Raw genomic sequence first — 15,852 nt, forward strand, 5'->3', positions numbered from 1 at the left:
AAGCTCCTCCTTGATTCCCATCCTTGCATCAAACTCCAACTTCTTTAAAATGGGTTATACACCCCAAAAATGGACTCCATAAGCTCAAAATGCCACCATGGATGCTATATGACGATTTCTAGTGTTTAGAGGGGTGGAGGCTAATGATGTTAGGATTTGGTTATGAAATAAGGGGTTTAAATAGGGTTCTGATCTGACGGAATTACGTCCAACGTAATTCTGGTACGCCCAACGTACTCCAGAGAACCTTCGCGACCACTCCTGGTCATTAAGCCCAGCGTAACCCAAAGTACGCCCAACGTACTCGGCTAAGCCTGAAACTACTAAACTTCCGAAAGACATAACTTCTTCGTTATAAATCTGTTTTCAACGATCCTTATATCCACGGAAAGGTGATGAGAAGCTCTACACCAACTTAATCTTTCCTTAAGAGCTTCTGAACAAAGATCCATTATCCACAAAAGCCCGAACTGACACTTTACCAAATTAGCCCTTGGCTCCAAAACACAACCCGAACACCTGAAACACATCTAATACATCACCCGGACCCAAATGGGCCTAGATCTTACCTTCTCTAGAGCCATACTGCTTATGAAAACCAACCTTCGGCCCACAGCCTTAGACTAGAAGTCAATTCGGAACAGAGCGTTACAACTCTCCCCCACTTAAATTAGATTTCGTCCTCGAAATCAGGCATCACCGACCCCGACACACCTAACAACCTGAACAACACCGCTACAAAACCGCTAATACCACGACCTACTCAAGGCAATTGAAACCAATCCTCATAAGGTTCTAGAACACAGAGATGAACAAATTCCTTGCAACCCGATCACACCTGCCCCACCTGAAATCAGAAGTCCCGAGATGGCCTGTCTCCCTGATAGACTACCCACAATGAATCATCATCAAACTAATGTCCCAAGAAACCAGTCTAGATAGAATACTTCCCACTCATAATACCTTGATGCTTCCTAATGGACTACATCACTGACCAACCACGACTACCAAATAACAAGCAATTCCACATACATACCCCAAATCACTAAAGTCGCTCCTACTCCCCTTGGTGCCACATGGCTGCTTTCCTGGAAAGCACCTGGGGACCTCCCCGGTCCTAAACCGTCTGCTAACTGCCCAAAACATCGCACACATACCCAATTGTTGAGCCAAAGACACACTCAACAGTCCCCTGCGACCTCCGACGGATACCTCGTCTAACCATAACTGCCCTATCTCCTACAATCCATTGATCCATCCAATCGAGATAGGCTGGCAACCTGTCGCATTGAATATGATGCAAAAAGGTGGATACTACCAGAATAGTTATAGTCTTACATTATACCCGACCTCCTGTGACCCAACGCTTCCTGATTCCAACTTGTCGTGGCTCTATTACAGATAGGGCCACCAAGACACATCGTAATGGCTTAAACTACCATCAAACCAATCTGATCACCACCCTACAATTCTGCCCTCGATGCCCTTGGCATATAGATTCCCTACATCCCAACTCACTGAATCAAAATCCTGCAAGAATTTCGATTCGGGTTCCTATCCAAATCCAAATTGTTACTACGGTCCTATCCAAATATCCTCGAATCGGCATTTGCATATTGCACCATGACTTCCTGTCATCCTTTACTCAACCGATTAATAAATACCCTTAGATGATTCCCTGAGACTTCCAGTCTCGCACCTGGTCCAACCACCAGGTTCTATGAGATCCAATAATAGGGTTACCCATCTGTAGCCCTACATAAACATGCACTGTTCGTACACAAGATCCTATATCACAAGGTCCAACCCTTAGCCCATCAGTCTCTACTGGTTCCATCCTAAATTCCCAAAATCACCCGAGCTCGCCCCCGGATATCTGATCGGTCAATCACCTCTGGTCCTGATCCTCACCACAACCCTGCAAACTAGCCTGCCCTAGTCCAAATCACTCGAGAGAACCCATGAACGCTACGTCTACCATGTAATATTACAACACTTCCCACACCATCCGTTCATTAGTGAATGCTATGACTCCTCTGTAGTCTTACAATACTTTCACCTTGACTGTCCATACACATCTTAATGTTGAGCACCCACGCAGTCTATCCTCCTAAACTGAACTCAAATACTGAATGGGATAAAACCTGGTTCCCTCCCCTGAAGCCTGCAATATGACGTCAGAAAGACGCGTTCCAAATGCTGGGGAGTTTCCCGAACTCCCATCCCATAATATCCGATACTCAGTTGGCCCCTAAGGTCGCCTTTCCTCCCAATAAGGGGAGTGTGAGACGCATCCTCGTTTCACACTCGATTTTATCCTAGATATCTGAATGATTCTCCCCCACTTAGATTCGACTAAATCCGTTTGGCACATGAAAATTGAAGGATTTCTAATCCTCATTATGTTCCAATGTTCATCTTGCTAATGACCGGTGCTTGCCAAAGCTAAAACACCCTGAATAACCGTGGACAAATAGCACACTACCTGAAATCCAGCTAACACTTCTTGTATCCCAACTACATCAATGACTTTAAACGCTTAAAAGCGAAAACTAGTTCAGATCTCGGAGTCCAACGAATGGATAGTCTAACCAAAACCTCAGCGACAACTCTCGCTTCCCCCAACAATCCTGATGGATCTTCCAAACATAAATACCAAGGCTACTGAAAACTAAACATAACTCTCTCGCTCAAACGCTTGGACCAACCTCGAAAATGACTGGAGCAGGTGTACTCATTGATCCTCCCTGACCGTCAGACAGTCGACCTCCTTGTTGTCCCCCAGAACACAACGAAAATATAACGGCTTACTCCCTATGGGCAATCCCTGAAGACGTGGCCAAACTTGCTACACCTGTGGCAACCCATATCACTGAACAGATTCTAACAACGACTCGAAGCAATCACAGTATACGCGGAATTCACTCCGCGAGGTACATTCGCCTGAGGATCCCTCAAGATTCCTCGTCATGTTGAAAGGCATCTGTCAACCCTTGCTGTCCCAGACAATAGCAGAAATCCAACCCGAGATCCAACTCATCAGGATTCCCCAAGCAATACAATTACCCGATACCCACCGGAAATGGCCAAAGATAGCATAACCACAACATAAGAAGAGTCCCTGACCTCCTCCTCCTCCTCCTCCTGTGGCACCTAACCACCCTGAGAACATAATGTAGCACCTCATTCCGATCCCAATGACAGTCCACACCCTTGAAACAAAACTTCATCGCGCAAATCCTGCGAGCGTCGCGCTGGATCTAACCCAGTTGGCCTCTCGAAACTTGATCCAAACTCTTGGGTCTCCTCATGAGACCCTCCAAACAATTCACCTAACCTGAACCTCTCTCATTGAGGTACTCCTAATCGATCTTCCGTCCTCAATTCTGAGGTCCATATCATTCAGGTTATCGCACCCTGATCCCCTTACTAGCTCAATCGTCCCGGCTATACTGCAATAGCTTGAGAAATCTCTGTTCTAAACGTGGCTACAAACTATCCTTGAGACTTGGTCTCCAAACCCGAAAGGGAAATAGATTGCATAATCAACCCTTGCCGCTTGATACAAGAGATCCAAGGCGAACTCAAAATCCTAGCAGTCCTTCCACTAGTTGGCTCACCACCGGAGCTAAGACCACACCCTGATCCTACTCACACGAGCTCATCCTCATTCTGCAAAGCAATTATTCCCCCGATCAAGGCATAACCAAGAATTCTCCTTCCCATAAGCTTCTCAGATTCTCTAAGACTTTCACCGATTCGAGTATGGATCCTGTGCTTTCAGTAGTACGGGCCCAATACTACCTTCCACACCTATCCATACTTTCCTCAGTAATCTTCTTGAATCCTCTAAGTCGCTTGTTCCACCGGTACACTAAATGTATGCTAAACAGCAAGACAATATCTACCGTAGCACCTCCTGGCTCCCCCTAGGTTCCCAACTTCACCGAATCGCCCTACTAAACTCGCTGGAGCATATCCTAGGTTCCCGCACTCACCTAGGCCTCAACTGTTGAAAGATTCCCAATAATATCAATTAGTTACCTTATGAATATAGCCACATGCAACAGAGATATGATAATCCTTCGAGTAATAGGCTCATCCCTAGAATGGTTAGACTCAGACAAGAGCTGCGCAGTAGGGTCAAATCTATCACTCTGAGATTATCCAGCATGTGCCACATGTGACTTAGCATATTCACTTAATATCTAGCTCATATTACTAAGAGTCCCATAAAGCACAAAGCAATCAACATTCAGACAATGGAAAATCTAACCAGCACACACTAGACAAATCAGTCTACCCTCACATCCAATCTGCAAGCAGGTAACACCTATCACTAATCTCATCCTAGGCTCTCCATAGGGTAGTCTCCAACCTGCAAAACTATCATCAGACATTCAGTCCACGTACCACAACCCATGTTGTCCACATCCATCCATCCTCGCTGTCAGCTGCCTTTGTGCATGCAAATTGTACACAGAACAGGAAACGAGTCCTAACCATATACAATTTTTAGAACATACACTTAACGGTTACAAATACCAATTATCATTCTAATTACAACATGACATCCAATGTCCTCATGGCTACACATATGACATATCATGCCTACCTATTGTTGACTACTCAGCACTAGCATGCAAGTGTACCAGCTCATACAACATATAAAGGCATCTCCCCTAGCCCTAACTAACATGCGATTCAAAGATTCATAAACCAAATCATAACAGACAACATATGTGGGTATTATGGGGAAACTTACTTGAGCTCGGCCGATTGCATGCACCACACCCTTTCTTGTCTTAAAAATTATTTAGTCGAAAACCTTTTTCTTTCGAAAACTTTACAGATCCTCAGTTTGAGTCTAAACTCACCCGAAAGTATGTCCGAATCTCTCAACCAAGGCTCTAATACGAACTTGTAATGACCCAAAAATCAAGGAAAAAATTTCATTTTTAATATCACCCAAAAATAGATATCATTTATTCCAAACATTTCAAATCATCATTAAGTAAAACATTTATCAGAGTTCATCCCAAAATAATTTATTGCGGAAATCATAGGTGTGTGCACTGTGATCAATCTGAGCCCTTCCTTTCCAAAACGATGATACCTGAAACAATAAACAAAACCTGTAAGCACGAAGCTTAGTGAGTTTCCCAAAGCATATGACACACACAATCCACATAACACATATCCTGTTAGCTATAAAAGCTACCTGCAACACATAAGCCATGCATACATAAAACCTAAGAAAGCCATGGGCTACCCCATATGGTCTTACTTCCAATGCCATGGGCTACCTCACATGGTCTTTACCTAGGACTGCCATGGGCTACCCCACATGGTCTTACATCCAATGCCATGGGCTACCCTACATGGTCTTTACCTAGGACTGCCATGGGCTACCCCACATGGTCTTACATCCAATGCCATGGGCTACCGCAAATGGTCTTTACCTAGGACTGCCATGGGCTACCCCACATGGTCTTACATCCAATGCCACAGGCTCCCCCGGGGGTCTTCCACGCAAGTATCACAAAGACAACTAGCATAACACATATCATATAATCACTAGCATACCACTTAGCATAAAGCTAGCTACCATATCACATAACACATATCTTGTTAGCTATAAAAGCTACCTGCAGCACATAAGCCATGCATACATAAAACCTAGGAAAGCCATGGGCTACCCCACATGGTCTTACTTCCAATGCCATGGGCTACCCCACATGGTCTTTACCTAGGACTTCCATGGGCTACCCCACATGGTCTTACATCCAATGCCATGGGCTACCCTACATGGTCTTTACCTAGGATTGCCATGGGCTAGCCCACATGGTCTTTACCTAGGACTGCCATGGGCTACCCCACATGGTCTTACATTCAATGCCATGGGCTACCCCAGATGGTCTTACATCCAATGCTACGGGCTCCCCCCGGGGTCTTCCATGCAAGTATCACAAAGACAACTAGCATAACACATATCATATAATCACTAGCATACCACTTAGCATACAGCTAGCTACCATACCACATATCATTACAACAACTAGGTACCAAATAACATAAAATGGGCCGACCTTGGTGCCTTAGACCCATTGGTATGGTGAGAAGACTCACCTCAAATGCAGAAGCTTCTTGAGGAAATCCTTAGTTGCTGCCCTTACCAGTTACCCGAGCTGTCACTACCAGTCAACATACCCAATTAGCAATTGGGTCCCATACCATAATCCTTGGTCCATGAATGGGGTAAAATGACCATTTTACCCCTGCCCAATATGATCCAAAACTAATGGTCCAAACCCAAAACAAAAGCCCAACATTATAATGTCAATGAGACCATCAATGGCCCAATTTTCCAAATTGGGCCCATACCTTTCAATGGACCTTATACTAAAGCCCAGTACTTTCCTTAGTCAATAATCATGACCCAAATGGCCCACGAAGGCCCGCAGCAACCTAGTCCAAGAATTGGCCCAAACAGAGGCCCACAAACGTGAAGTCCATTTCTATATTGGGCCACAAGGCCCAATAGGCCCAACTACTCCATTATTGGCCGAAGTATGCATTTAGGCCCAACTATCAACAAATCCAGGCCCAAAACCATTAGGGCCTAGAGGTCCGAAGTCCACAAAGGCCCAAGTCCTTCTGAGAGCGTACGCCCAGCGTACCTCTTATGTACGCTTAGCGTACTGAGCAATGAACTGTACGCGGAACGTACTACATAGTACGCCCAGCGTACAAGCAGCTCATGCACAACATCCATTAAGTGCTTAATACTTGATCGTTACAAGTCCAAATTATAGATCTGAGCTGTACATAACATCTAAACCCATAAAGTCACTGACTTGGTGACTTTACATGCCCCAAACAAACCCAAACTCCAAAAATGGCATTCTACTTCCATAAAAGTGACCCTAACTCGAGCATGAATCCATTAAGACCATCAAGATGACAACTTTCTACCTTAGGGACCCAAATAGCATCAAGGGTGGCAACCCTAAGCCTAAAACGGATTTGGAACCATAAAGCTCCGTTCTTGGGACCAAAATATCCAAAAACTCAACATTGTAGATTTAAGCATTTGATGGTCAAGTTTAGAGCTTTATACCTTCATTAAGCTGAGAATGAGTCCTAAAAGCCAGATCCAAAAGCTCCTCCTTGATTCCCATCCTTGCATCAAACTCCAACTTCTTGAAAATGGGTTAAACACCCCAAAAATGGACTCCATAAGCTTAAAATGCCACCATGGATGCTATATGACGATTTCTAGTGTTTAGAGGGGTGAAGGCTAAAGATGTTAGGGTTTGGTTATGAAATAAGGGGTTTAAATAGGGTCCAAGACCTTAAAATAGGGTTCTGATCTGACGGAATTACGCCCAGCGTACTCCAGAGAACCTTCGCGACCACTCCTGGTCATTATGCCCAACGTAACCCAAAGTACGCCCAGCGTACTCGGCTAAGCCTGAAACTACTAAACTTCCGAAAGCCATAACTTCTTCGTTATAAATCCGTTTTCAACGATCCTTATATCCACAGAAAGGTGACGAGAAGCTCTACACTTCTAACAACTCAAACTTTCCTTAAGACCTTCCGAACAAAAATCCATTATCCATAAAATCCCGAACTGACACTTTACCAAATTAGCCCTAGGCTCCAAAACACAACCCGAACACCTGAAACACATCTAATACATCACCCGCACCCAAATGGGCCTAGATCTTACCTTATCTAGAGCCATACTCCTTATGAAAACCAACCTTCGGCCCACAACCTTAGACTAGATGTCAATTCGGAACAAAGCGTTACATCCCTTATCCAAAGGTGTGTTGTGATTCCATTTGAGGCATTCATACTATTGGTGCTATGTTCTTAAAGGCCAAAACTACAAGCTACTACAAAGAGGTATGCCATCTAGCTAATTTTTATGTTGATTATGTCAAATGCATGCTAGTTGTAGGCTTAATGTATTGGAAACAATATTGCATGTATAATTAGTGAAAACATAGATCCAAGGCATGTAGGGTTGTATGTACACCATAGGATGTTGTAGTATACCAAAACCCACCATTAACCACTCTTAGGGACTCCAGATCTGAAAGGATCTTTGCTTTGGATGTCCTTGTCCCATAGATCAAGCTCCATGAACCAAAACTCTCATAAAATGATCATAATGACATCTAAAAAACTATAAGTCAAGATGAAGACTTTATTACCTAAAAATGATGGAAATGAAATGGTGTTGTTGGATCTACAAACTTCTCCTTGAACCTTCAATATCCTTTTTCTTCTTCTAGCCTCCAAGAACACACCAAAACACTTAAAGAACGACTCACAAACTCACAAAATGCTCTAGGGCTTCTTGGGTTAAGTTCTGGACAATGGGGGCGGGGAATGGAGCCAAGAGGAGGAGAATAAGATGCTTAAATAGGGTACCAAGTCTCCAATTCAGGGTTTCCCTAACCCTGACCGACTCGTCGAGTAGGTCACTTAACTCGTGACCCATAATATGTTCCTACTCGTCGAGTCATTCCACCTACTCGAAGAGTTGCCTTCTGATTTTGAGGTTTTCCTTTTCTTTCTAGGTCTTTCGAATTCGGGGTGTTACAAACGGAGGCTCTCGGTGGTCAGAATCGGAATGGCGCGCACGGGGAATTGCAGACGTGAGCTTTCTGTGAGAGAAAGAGGAAAACGATAGAGGAAAGAACGAAGACTGGGGGGGGGGGGGGGGCTATTTGATGCAACTCAATAGTGGCGGCGGGCAATAGCAGCAACGCACGCTTACTAGCGGCGACAAAGGGGCATTAGCAGCGACACCCCTGGAGGGAAAAGTCAATGTCTTTTTTACGAATTTACGTCCGTAGGATAGATTGCAGATCGAACGGACAAGATTTATTTGGCACGGATCGCCACTGTGTCAGCAATAGCGGCGACATGTAACGGTCAATTACATGTCGCCGCTATTGCCAACATTTCTTGTAGTATCGGTTTGGTGGGAAAGCACATATAATTTTAGGAAGGCGGCGTATTTCACCCCTTCATTCAGAGTAGTTTAGTTAGTTGTCAATAGATTGCAATTCGACCCTCATTTTCGATCTAGTAAATGAGTTTTTGAAGAGTAGAGAAACCGAACTTCTTTTGAATCAAATCAAAGCATATAAGAAGTGCCCTGGAGAACAACTTTTGGATTTTTAAAATTTGAAAGGCAACTAGTACTCTTTGAGGAGAAAGTCTTGGGGATTGTTGTTTAACGAAATTGGAGGGGGGGGGGGAGGGGAGGGGGTCCTTCTTAGTAACAGTCTAATTAAGATTAGGAATCGACGAAGATATTCTGAATCTGGTTGTTTGAGGGAGTTGTGCAAGAGAGAGTTGATTCCCTAATCGAAAGTTGATGTAGTTAGCAAGGAGTTTTGTGGGGTACACAATCGAAAAAAAAAGTGCATTGGATGTATGCTCTTGCATTGAAAAGGAAGGATGATTTTAGAGGTGAAAGGCCAAAGAATCCATGGTTTCCCGATAGAACCCTATTTCGCCCAAGTTGTTTTGGAACCGAAAAAAAACGGTTAAGATGTGGAAGGAAATTAGAGAATGTGTGGTTTGTTTTAATGGTACAATATGTATTTATATTGGTAAAAGTGTTTTTTACTAAAAAAAAAGTTTGACTAGTCAATGCTCAAGAGAACGCATGGGTTTTTTAACCCGACAGACTACCGTCCAAATGTCTCTACGTTTTCTTAGAAACGACTTCTAGGCGCGATTGGGGTACCACCGGCCTCCTCCTCCAGCCCGACTCTGTCCACCCTTATAAGCGGCAAAGATATCACATTTTTATTTTTTATTACTTTATTATATAAATAAAAATATTTAAATATAATACGTAAATTGATTAAAAAAAAGTATAATATTTTGTTGTTATTTCCTGCAATTTTTCTTTAAGTATGTATTATTACAATATTTCCATACACAAAATATTTTGTTATTTCTAGCGATTTTCCATTCGGTATATTAATAATATATTTTCATATGAAAATTCAACAAATGAACCAACATATTACCTAACATTTTCTCTTAGGTACAATGTGGATTATTTCCAGGCCCTCCAAAAAATATATAATAACCCCAAAAACTATTAAACCCATTTTTAATATCATAACAATTTGGTTTTTCTGTTAACAAATTCACATCTCCAACTGATTGTAACACATTGTGTTCATCAACAATTTCCATGTTCCTAACAAATGAAGCTTTTCCAAACCCTTCAGTTGCAAAGTGGCCACTCCCCATTATGGTTGATGTGGGTTGTTGACCTGGGCTTTGAGCATTAAACACCTCTCCACCATATTCAATCGCAGTTGCATGTTTACTAAAGTCAGGGAATAAAGCTACAGGCCAATATCCAACTATAATCGTTCCCACCCTCAACCACCAGTTCCCATGTCTTGGATCCTGTAAAAATTCATATAAAATAGTTTAAAAAATAGTCTTATTCCATTAAAAAAAATAAAAAGTATGTTGCACCGGCAAAGTCATGCAAGTATGTTGCAGTTTTTGCGTACAACAATTTTAGTAGAACATCATTGAAAAATTGGTGAGGTTTCTTTTATGATTATTTCCTCGCAATCTTGATAGATTAAAGATTTACCTTCCAGATTAATACGTCGAAATCGTACTGCGTACCATTATACGTTGATAATGCATCAAAAGTAGCTCCAAGACAAATCTCATGAGTCGTTTGTACAAACCCCGAACACAACAAATTGTAGCATCCAGATCGATACCCGTCATTCTGTAATATTAATTTTTGAGCTCAAACTATCATCATTAATATCTTAAGAGCATACCCAATTAAAATTACTATCAATGTCAAAGGTATGTAACATAAAATAATATATAGTAGTACATTATAAGTACCCCAAAATTATCTGCCACCACCCTTATATTAAATGGAAAAAATTGTTGTCTTCCTTTTTTAGACAATCCTTAAATGAAAACTTTTGCGGTGACAAAGAATATGTTAACGACATTCATAATATATTAAACTTATTAAAATTAAATAAAATTAAATAAAACATCTTTATAACCAAGCGGCCGTAGGCCAAGTGGTATGGTGAGATATCCTCCCTCCATAAAATTGAGGGTTTAAATCAAGACATGAGACATATGTGATTTTATGGGTAGATTAGAGTGTGTGTGGTTTTTCTTTAAAAAAAAAACATATTTATAGAATATAACTTACGACATTAATTTTTTTTTGAAGCGGCAAACGATTCTACGGAAACCTTACCACAATATATTTTTTTATGACATGATTTTTTTTCTTATTGAATGGTTCAATGGTTATTGAACTCCAAATAAATTGAATGTAAACATAACATCTGATAATGATAGAGTTCAATCCATTAATGTCAATTAGACATGTCATCTCATTCAACAATTTCATTGAAATTTTCATTGTGAATACTCTAATAAGTAAACATGATACTTAGTAACTTACAGTCCAATAAAGAAAAAATCTTGGCAATTTATTTCCGTACATGGCTGGAGCAACCTGCCATTGCAAATAAGAGTAAACTATTAACAATTGTATCCACACACACACACATATATATATATATATATATATATATATATATATATATATATATATATATATATATATATATATATATATATATATATATAAAATAAACGAATGTACCTGCCATCCAGCTTCCAAAGTGCTCAACCCATGAGTTGGAACATCTGCAATAACCCAAATTTGTGAAAGGCTAAAATCAAAAGGCCTTGTAACATTTGGAGCCCATACATTTAAAGATGCCTTTGCTCCATAAAATTCTCCATCGGTTACATACGCAACTGCATGCTGCAACCACATAATAGCAATAAATATATAGTTTAAATAATATTACTTTTGATTTATAGTTTTAATAAATATTTAATTTTGATGATAATGGGAATTAAATATCCCAAATACTTACCAGTTTGTTATGCTGATAATAATGGGATGTTTTTTTTTTTTTTTTTTTTTTTTTTTTTTTTTTTTTTTTTTTTTTTTTTTTTTTTTTTTTTTTTTTTTTTTTTTTATAGGCGGTAAAAGAAAAGGCATTTGTAAAATTAATTCATGGTATGAATTGGAGTATTTTTTTTTCTTGAAAGGTATGTTTAATATTTAAATTGTCATTAAATATTGTTCTTACACAACGGCAAAAAAATGTAATGTTTTTAAATGCACGCGATACTTCTAAGATTTTCTTTCCTAATATTATAATCTTTTGATTTGAAAAAATCAGATATAAATGTTGCACCTGATGGCCATCATTAGAATAATTGAAGTCCTTCCTGCTAAGTGTCTTCTTAAATGTGGAAATGGAATCGGATGCCAAGATCTCACTTTCTGTTTGCCTTCTTATCGGAATTGTTCCATGTGGGCATGATTTACCTTTTGAACTCCATAGCTGCTTAACTTTTTTTTCCATTCCCCCTTTCTTATTCCCATTTGGTATCTCTGGTGGATCCTATTCATTCAATTATTTACAAAAGCAAATTAAATTGAAAACATTACCAATTCATAAAAATATATTTATATACACATGTAGACACTTATATATATATATATATATATATATATATATATATATATATATATATATATATATATATATATATATATACTATATTATAAAACATATTAGTCATATCTTGAATTTTAAAATGTATAAGTTATAAAACTGTTTATAAAAATCAAATATTCATAAATAAATCATTAAAACTTGCCAAAAGTTAGAATACTTAAATTAAAAAAGATTATTAAGAAATTAAATTTAGAGGAAAATGAAAATTTTAAAATATTAAATTTATGTATATAAATTAATATATTTTTCTTAAAGTAGACAACTTTATTAATTACTTTACATCAAGTGTATAAACATATAATGTAAATATAAGGTATAAATATAAATATTTTATTTAAAACTAGTAATTTTTTTATTACATAATAACTAATAGTAAAATCAAATAATTATTTTTCTATAATGAAATTATTCGTCAAAAAAACTATTATCGTAGCTGCTTTGCGTTGGCATATATATATATATATATATATATATATATATATATATATATATATATATATATATATATATATATATATATATATATATATATATATATATATATATATATATATATATACACACTTGTACATGCATGTATGTGTGTATATATAGGATAGAATTCATGTGACAAACATATTTTGCAAAACATGAGGATATAATTCTATATTTCGGGTGTCAAGAAATGTAAAATATTGAAAAAACTGAAAAAATGTAAAAATATAATTTCTTTTTTATTAGAGAGAAGAGTTTTTTTTTTAAGTAAAAATGACGAAATTTTTTAGTAATTTTTTTTTTCATTTTTTCTGTGTGACCATAAATGTAATTTCTTTCCTTTCACAAAAATAAGTTTGTCTCAAATGAATCTCGAATCGAATACACTATAAATAAGAGCTTAAGCCTACTTATAAATAACACATAACACGTTAAATATACCAATGGCTTTGTTACTTTCAGCATAGGATTATTAAACGCCGGTTGAAAATGGATCAAAACACAATCTATTATATCACCATCTGGGCTCTGAGTTAACAAAAAAACATTTCGGTTAGTTTATACAACGAATATCATAAATAAACACAAATATATGAAATAATTGTTTTTGTAAAGAAAATCAAATAAAATGAAAGAGTTACCTTAATTGTCTTCATAGTAGCTTTACTCAACTGCTTATTTGGTTGGAAGGTTGTGTTTATGTGTCTAAAATCTTTTAAATTTGTCGTTGGAAAAACCGGAGTAAATAACAAGAAAAACAAAAGAAAAACGGCAAGGATTGGAGTCATATCACGAAAATAACTAGACTCCATTATTGTTTGTGTTTATATGAATTATGGCACACAAATTTGTGCGCGTTTCCTTCGTTTTTGGTCTTGTGATCCAAACAAAACCTAGTTTTAAAACTATCCTTCACAATGCTTCAAATGAAAATCAAGAGAATGAATGTATTGGTTTTAGAAAACTACAACTTAACAAATACAAATACTACGAGCTTTCTATGGATTTTATATGTTTGTTCGTTGGGTTTATTCCGAATTTATGATATAGTGGAAATTGAGAATTAAATATCGGGACTTGAATAAAATTTAAGAAGTAAATATCCGGATTTGGCCATAAATGCCAAGTAATTAATAATATTTTTCTTTTTTCGTAAAGAAGTCAATGATGAAAAATTAATCCCATATATGGAGTTTTGACCTTAAAGTGTTTTTTAAATTTTCATTTATCAAAATAACATTAGTTTATTCAATAAATAAGTATAGTTCTAAAAATTTATATTGTTTTTCTTTTTTCAGTAAAGTCTTTATTATTTTGAAAAAATTATAAAAAATGTATTATTTTTTTAATAAAAAAACCCAAGAATTTGGTTAATTCTTTCATTTTAGACATTGTTTATTTTTTTTAGCAATTTTTGACTTTTTCATCGAGTCATCATGACACTAAAAGGTAGAAACAATGTTGATCTCAACTGATATGACATGACACGTTAGTTCTTTTCTTTTCATATATATATATATATATATATATATATATATATATATATATATATATATATATATATATATATATATATATATATATATATATATATATATATATATATATATATATATATATATATATATATATGCTTTCGAATCCTAACTTCCTTCCAACAAATCAAACAACTTACGAACTCAGTAGAGTTTTTTGATGCTTTAAAAATTCACGCTTAATATATAGATATTAAATACAAAAGCTATTTTTTCAAAAAGAAAAACAAAACTTCAAAAATGGTATGTGTGGTTTCCGAAAATCAGAAGTTTAATCCCTAATTTATAAAAACCTCACAGATGGTCTTTGTGGTTTTAAAACTTTTAACAAATTGTCATTTTTGCTAACTCCGTTAGCTTTTGTCCGTTAACTCAAGGACATTTTTGTCATTTCATATCGACCATTTATGAAGTTTTATCTTATTTATTTATTTTTAAAGAAAATAAAAGATGCAAGGTCTCTCTCTCTCTCTCTCTCTCTCTCTCTCTCTCTCTCATAATTAGAGAATTTCTTGAAATTTTCACCATAAAAAAATCTCTCTATCTCTCTCTAACCTTGTCTTCTTCCTACCATTACCTTCAAGAAATCTGCAATTCAAGGAAGAAGAGGATTTTTTACCTTTTATGGTTGAAGAAAAAGAGAGCATAAGAAATGACTACTCAAACACATAGGTATTGCTGCAATCAAGCGAACAACTTCATACATTGATGCAGGTTGCTGGTCTAATTGAAATAAATTTCCAGAAATACATTACATGGAAGAAATCAAAGCTTTACCCACTATTCGAATCACAAATCCCCCAACTTTGTTAATCTGCCCTAATTCATATCGATGCCCATCATTCTAGCAAATACATTGTCATTCATATTGGATAAATCCAAAAAAAAAACTGATCAATAAAATAATATATCCATTTTAAGATTAGAGAACCCCTAGAATCACACTTTTCTTGGAGCTCGCAAATTGCATTGATAATGCCATCTTCTCTACACAGACTTCTCAATATCCCTTCATTCTCTTCGATTGCTAGCACGCTGTCTTTAAATAATTGGTTAAATAGGCAACGAAATTTACCTGGCTCTGTTTCTGGTCCATGAGTTCCACTCAATGCTCAAATTCAAGTTTAGATCTCAAGGATATCACCTTCTTTAAGTAACTAGCGTGCACCTGCAATCCTTCTTCCTATAGAGAGAGAGAGAGA

General features: G+C 37.4%; 1 protein-coding gene across 1 annotated transcript; it reads right to left on the reverse strand.

Annotated features, from left to right (window-relative positions):
* Positions 1 to 10,022: 10,022 nt before the first annotated feature.
* Positions 10,023 to 14,619, reverse strand: LOC111893822 (uncharacterized). The gene is made up of 7 exons (XM_052767073.1): positions 13,757 to 14,619; positions 13,557 to 13,643; positions 12,315 to 12,524; positions 11,708 to 11,872; positions 11,504 to 11,557; positions 10,652 to 10,795; positions 10,023 to 10,455 (listed from the first exon to the last, which is right to left on the reverse strand). The coding sequence occupies exons 1-7, from the start codon at positions 13,925 to 13,927 to the stop codon at positions 10,078 to 10,080; spliced, it is 1,209 nt and encodes a 402-aa protein (XP_052623033.1). The 5' UTR covers positions 13,928 to 14,619; the 3' UTR covers positions 10,023 to 10,077.
* Between the last annotated feature and the right edge of the window lie 1,233 nt (positions 14,620 to 15,852).

The sequence above is a fragment of the Lactuca sativa genome, chromosome 8, assembly GCF_002870075.4.
Source record: "Lactuca sativa cultivar Salinas chromosome 8, Lsat_Salinas_v11, whole genome shotgun sequence".
Lineage (NCBI taxonomy): Eukaryota > Viridiplantae > Streptophyta > Magnoliopsida > Asterales > Asteraceae > Lactuca > Lactuca sativa.

Bases quoted from the DNA above. Each gene is read 5' to 3' on its own strand.
- LOC111893822 (XM_052767073.1), bottom strand. From the start codon at position 13,927: ATGGAGTCTAGTTATTTTCGTGATATGACTCCAATCCTTGCCGTTTTT. The intron at 13,644-13,756 runs GTAACTCTTTCA...TTGTTAACTCAG, and splicing joins CTACTATGAAGACAATTAAG to AGCCCAGATGGTGATATAAT. The intron at 11,558-11,707 runs GTACATTCGTTT...TTGCAATGGCAG, and splicing joins CTTTGGAAGCTGGATGGCAG to GTTGCTCCAGCCATGTACGG.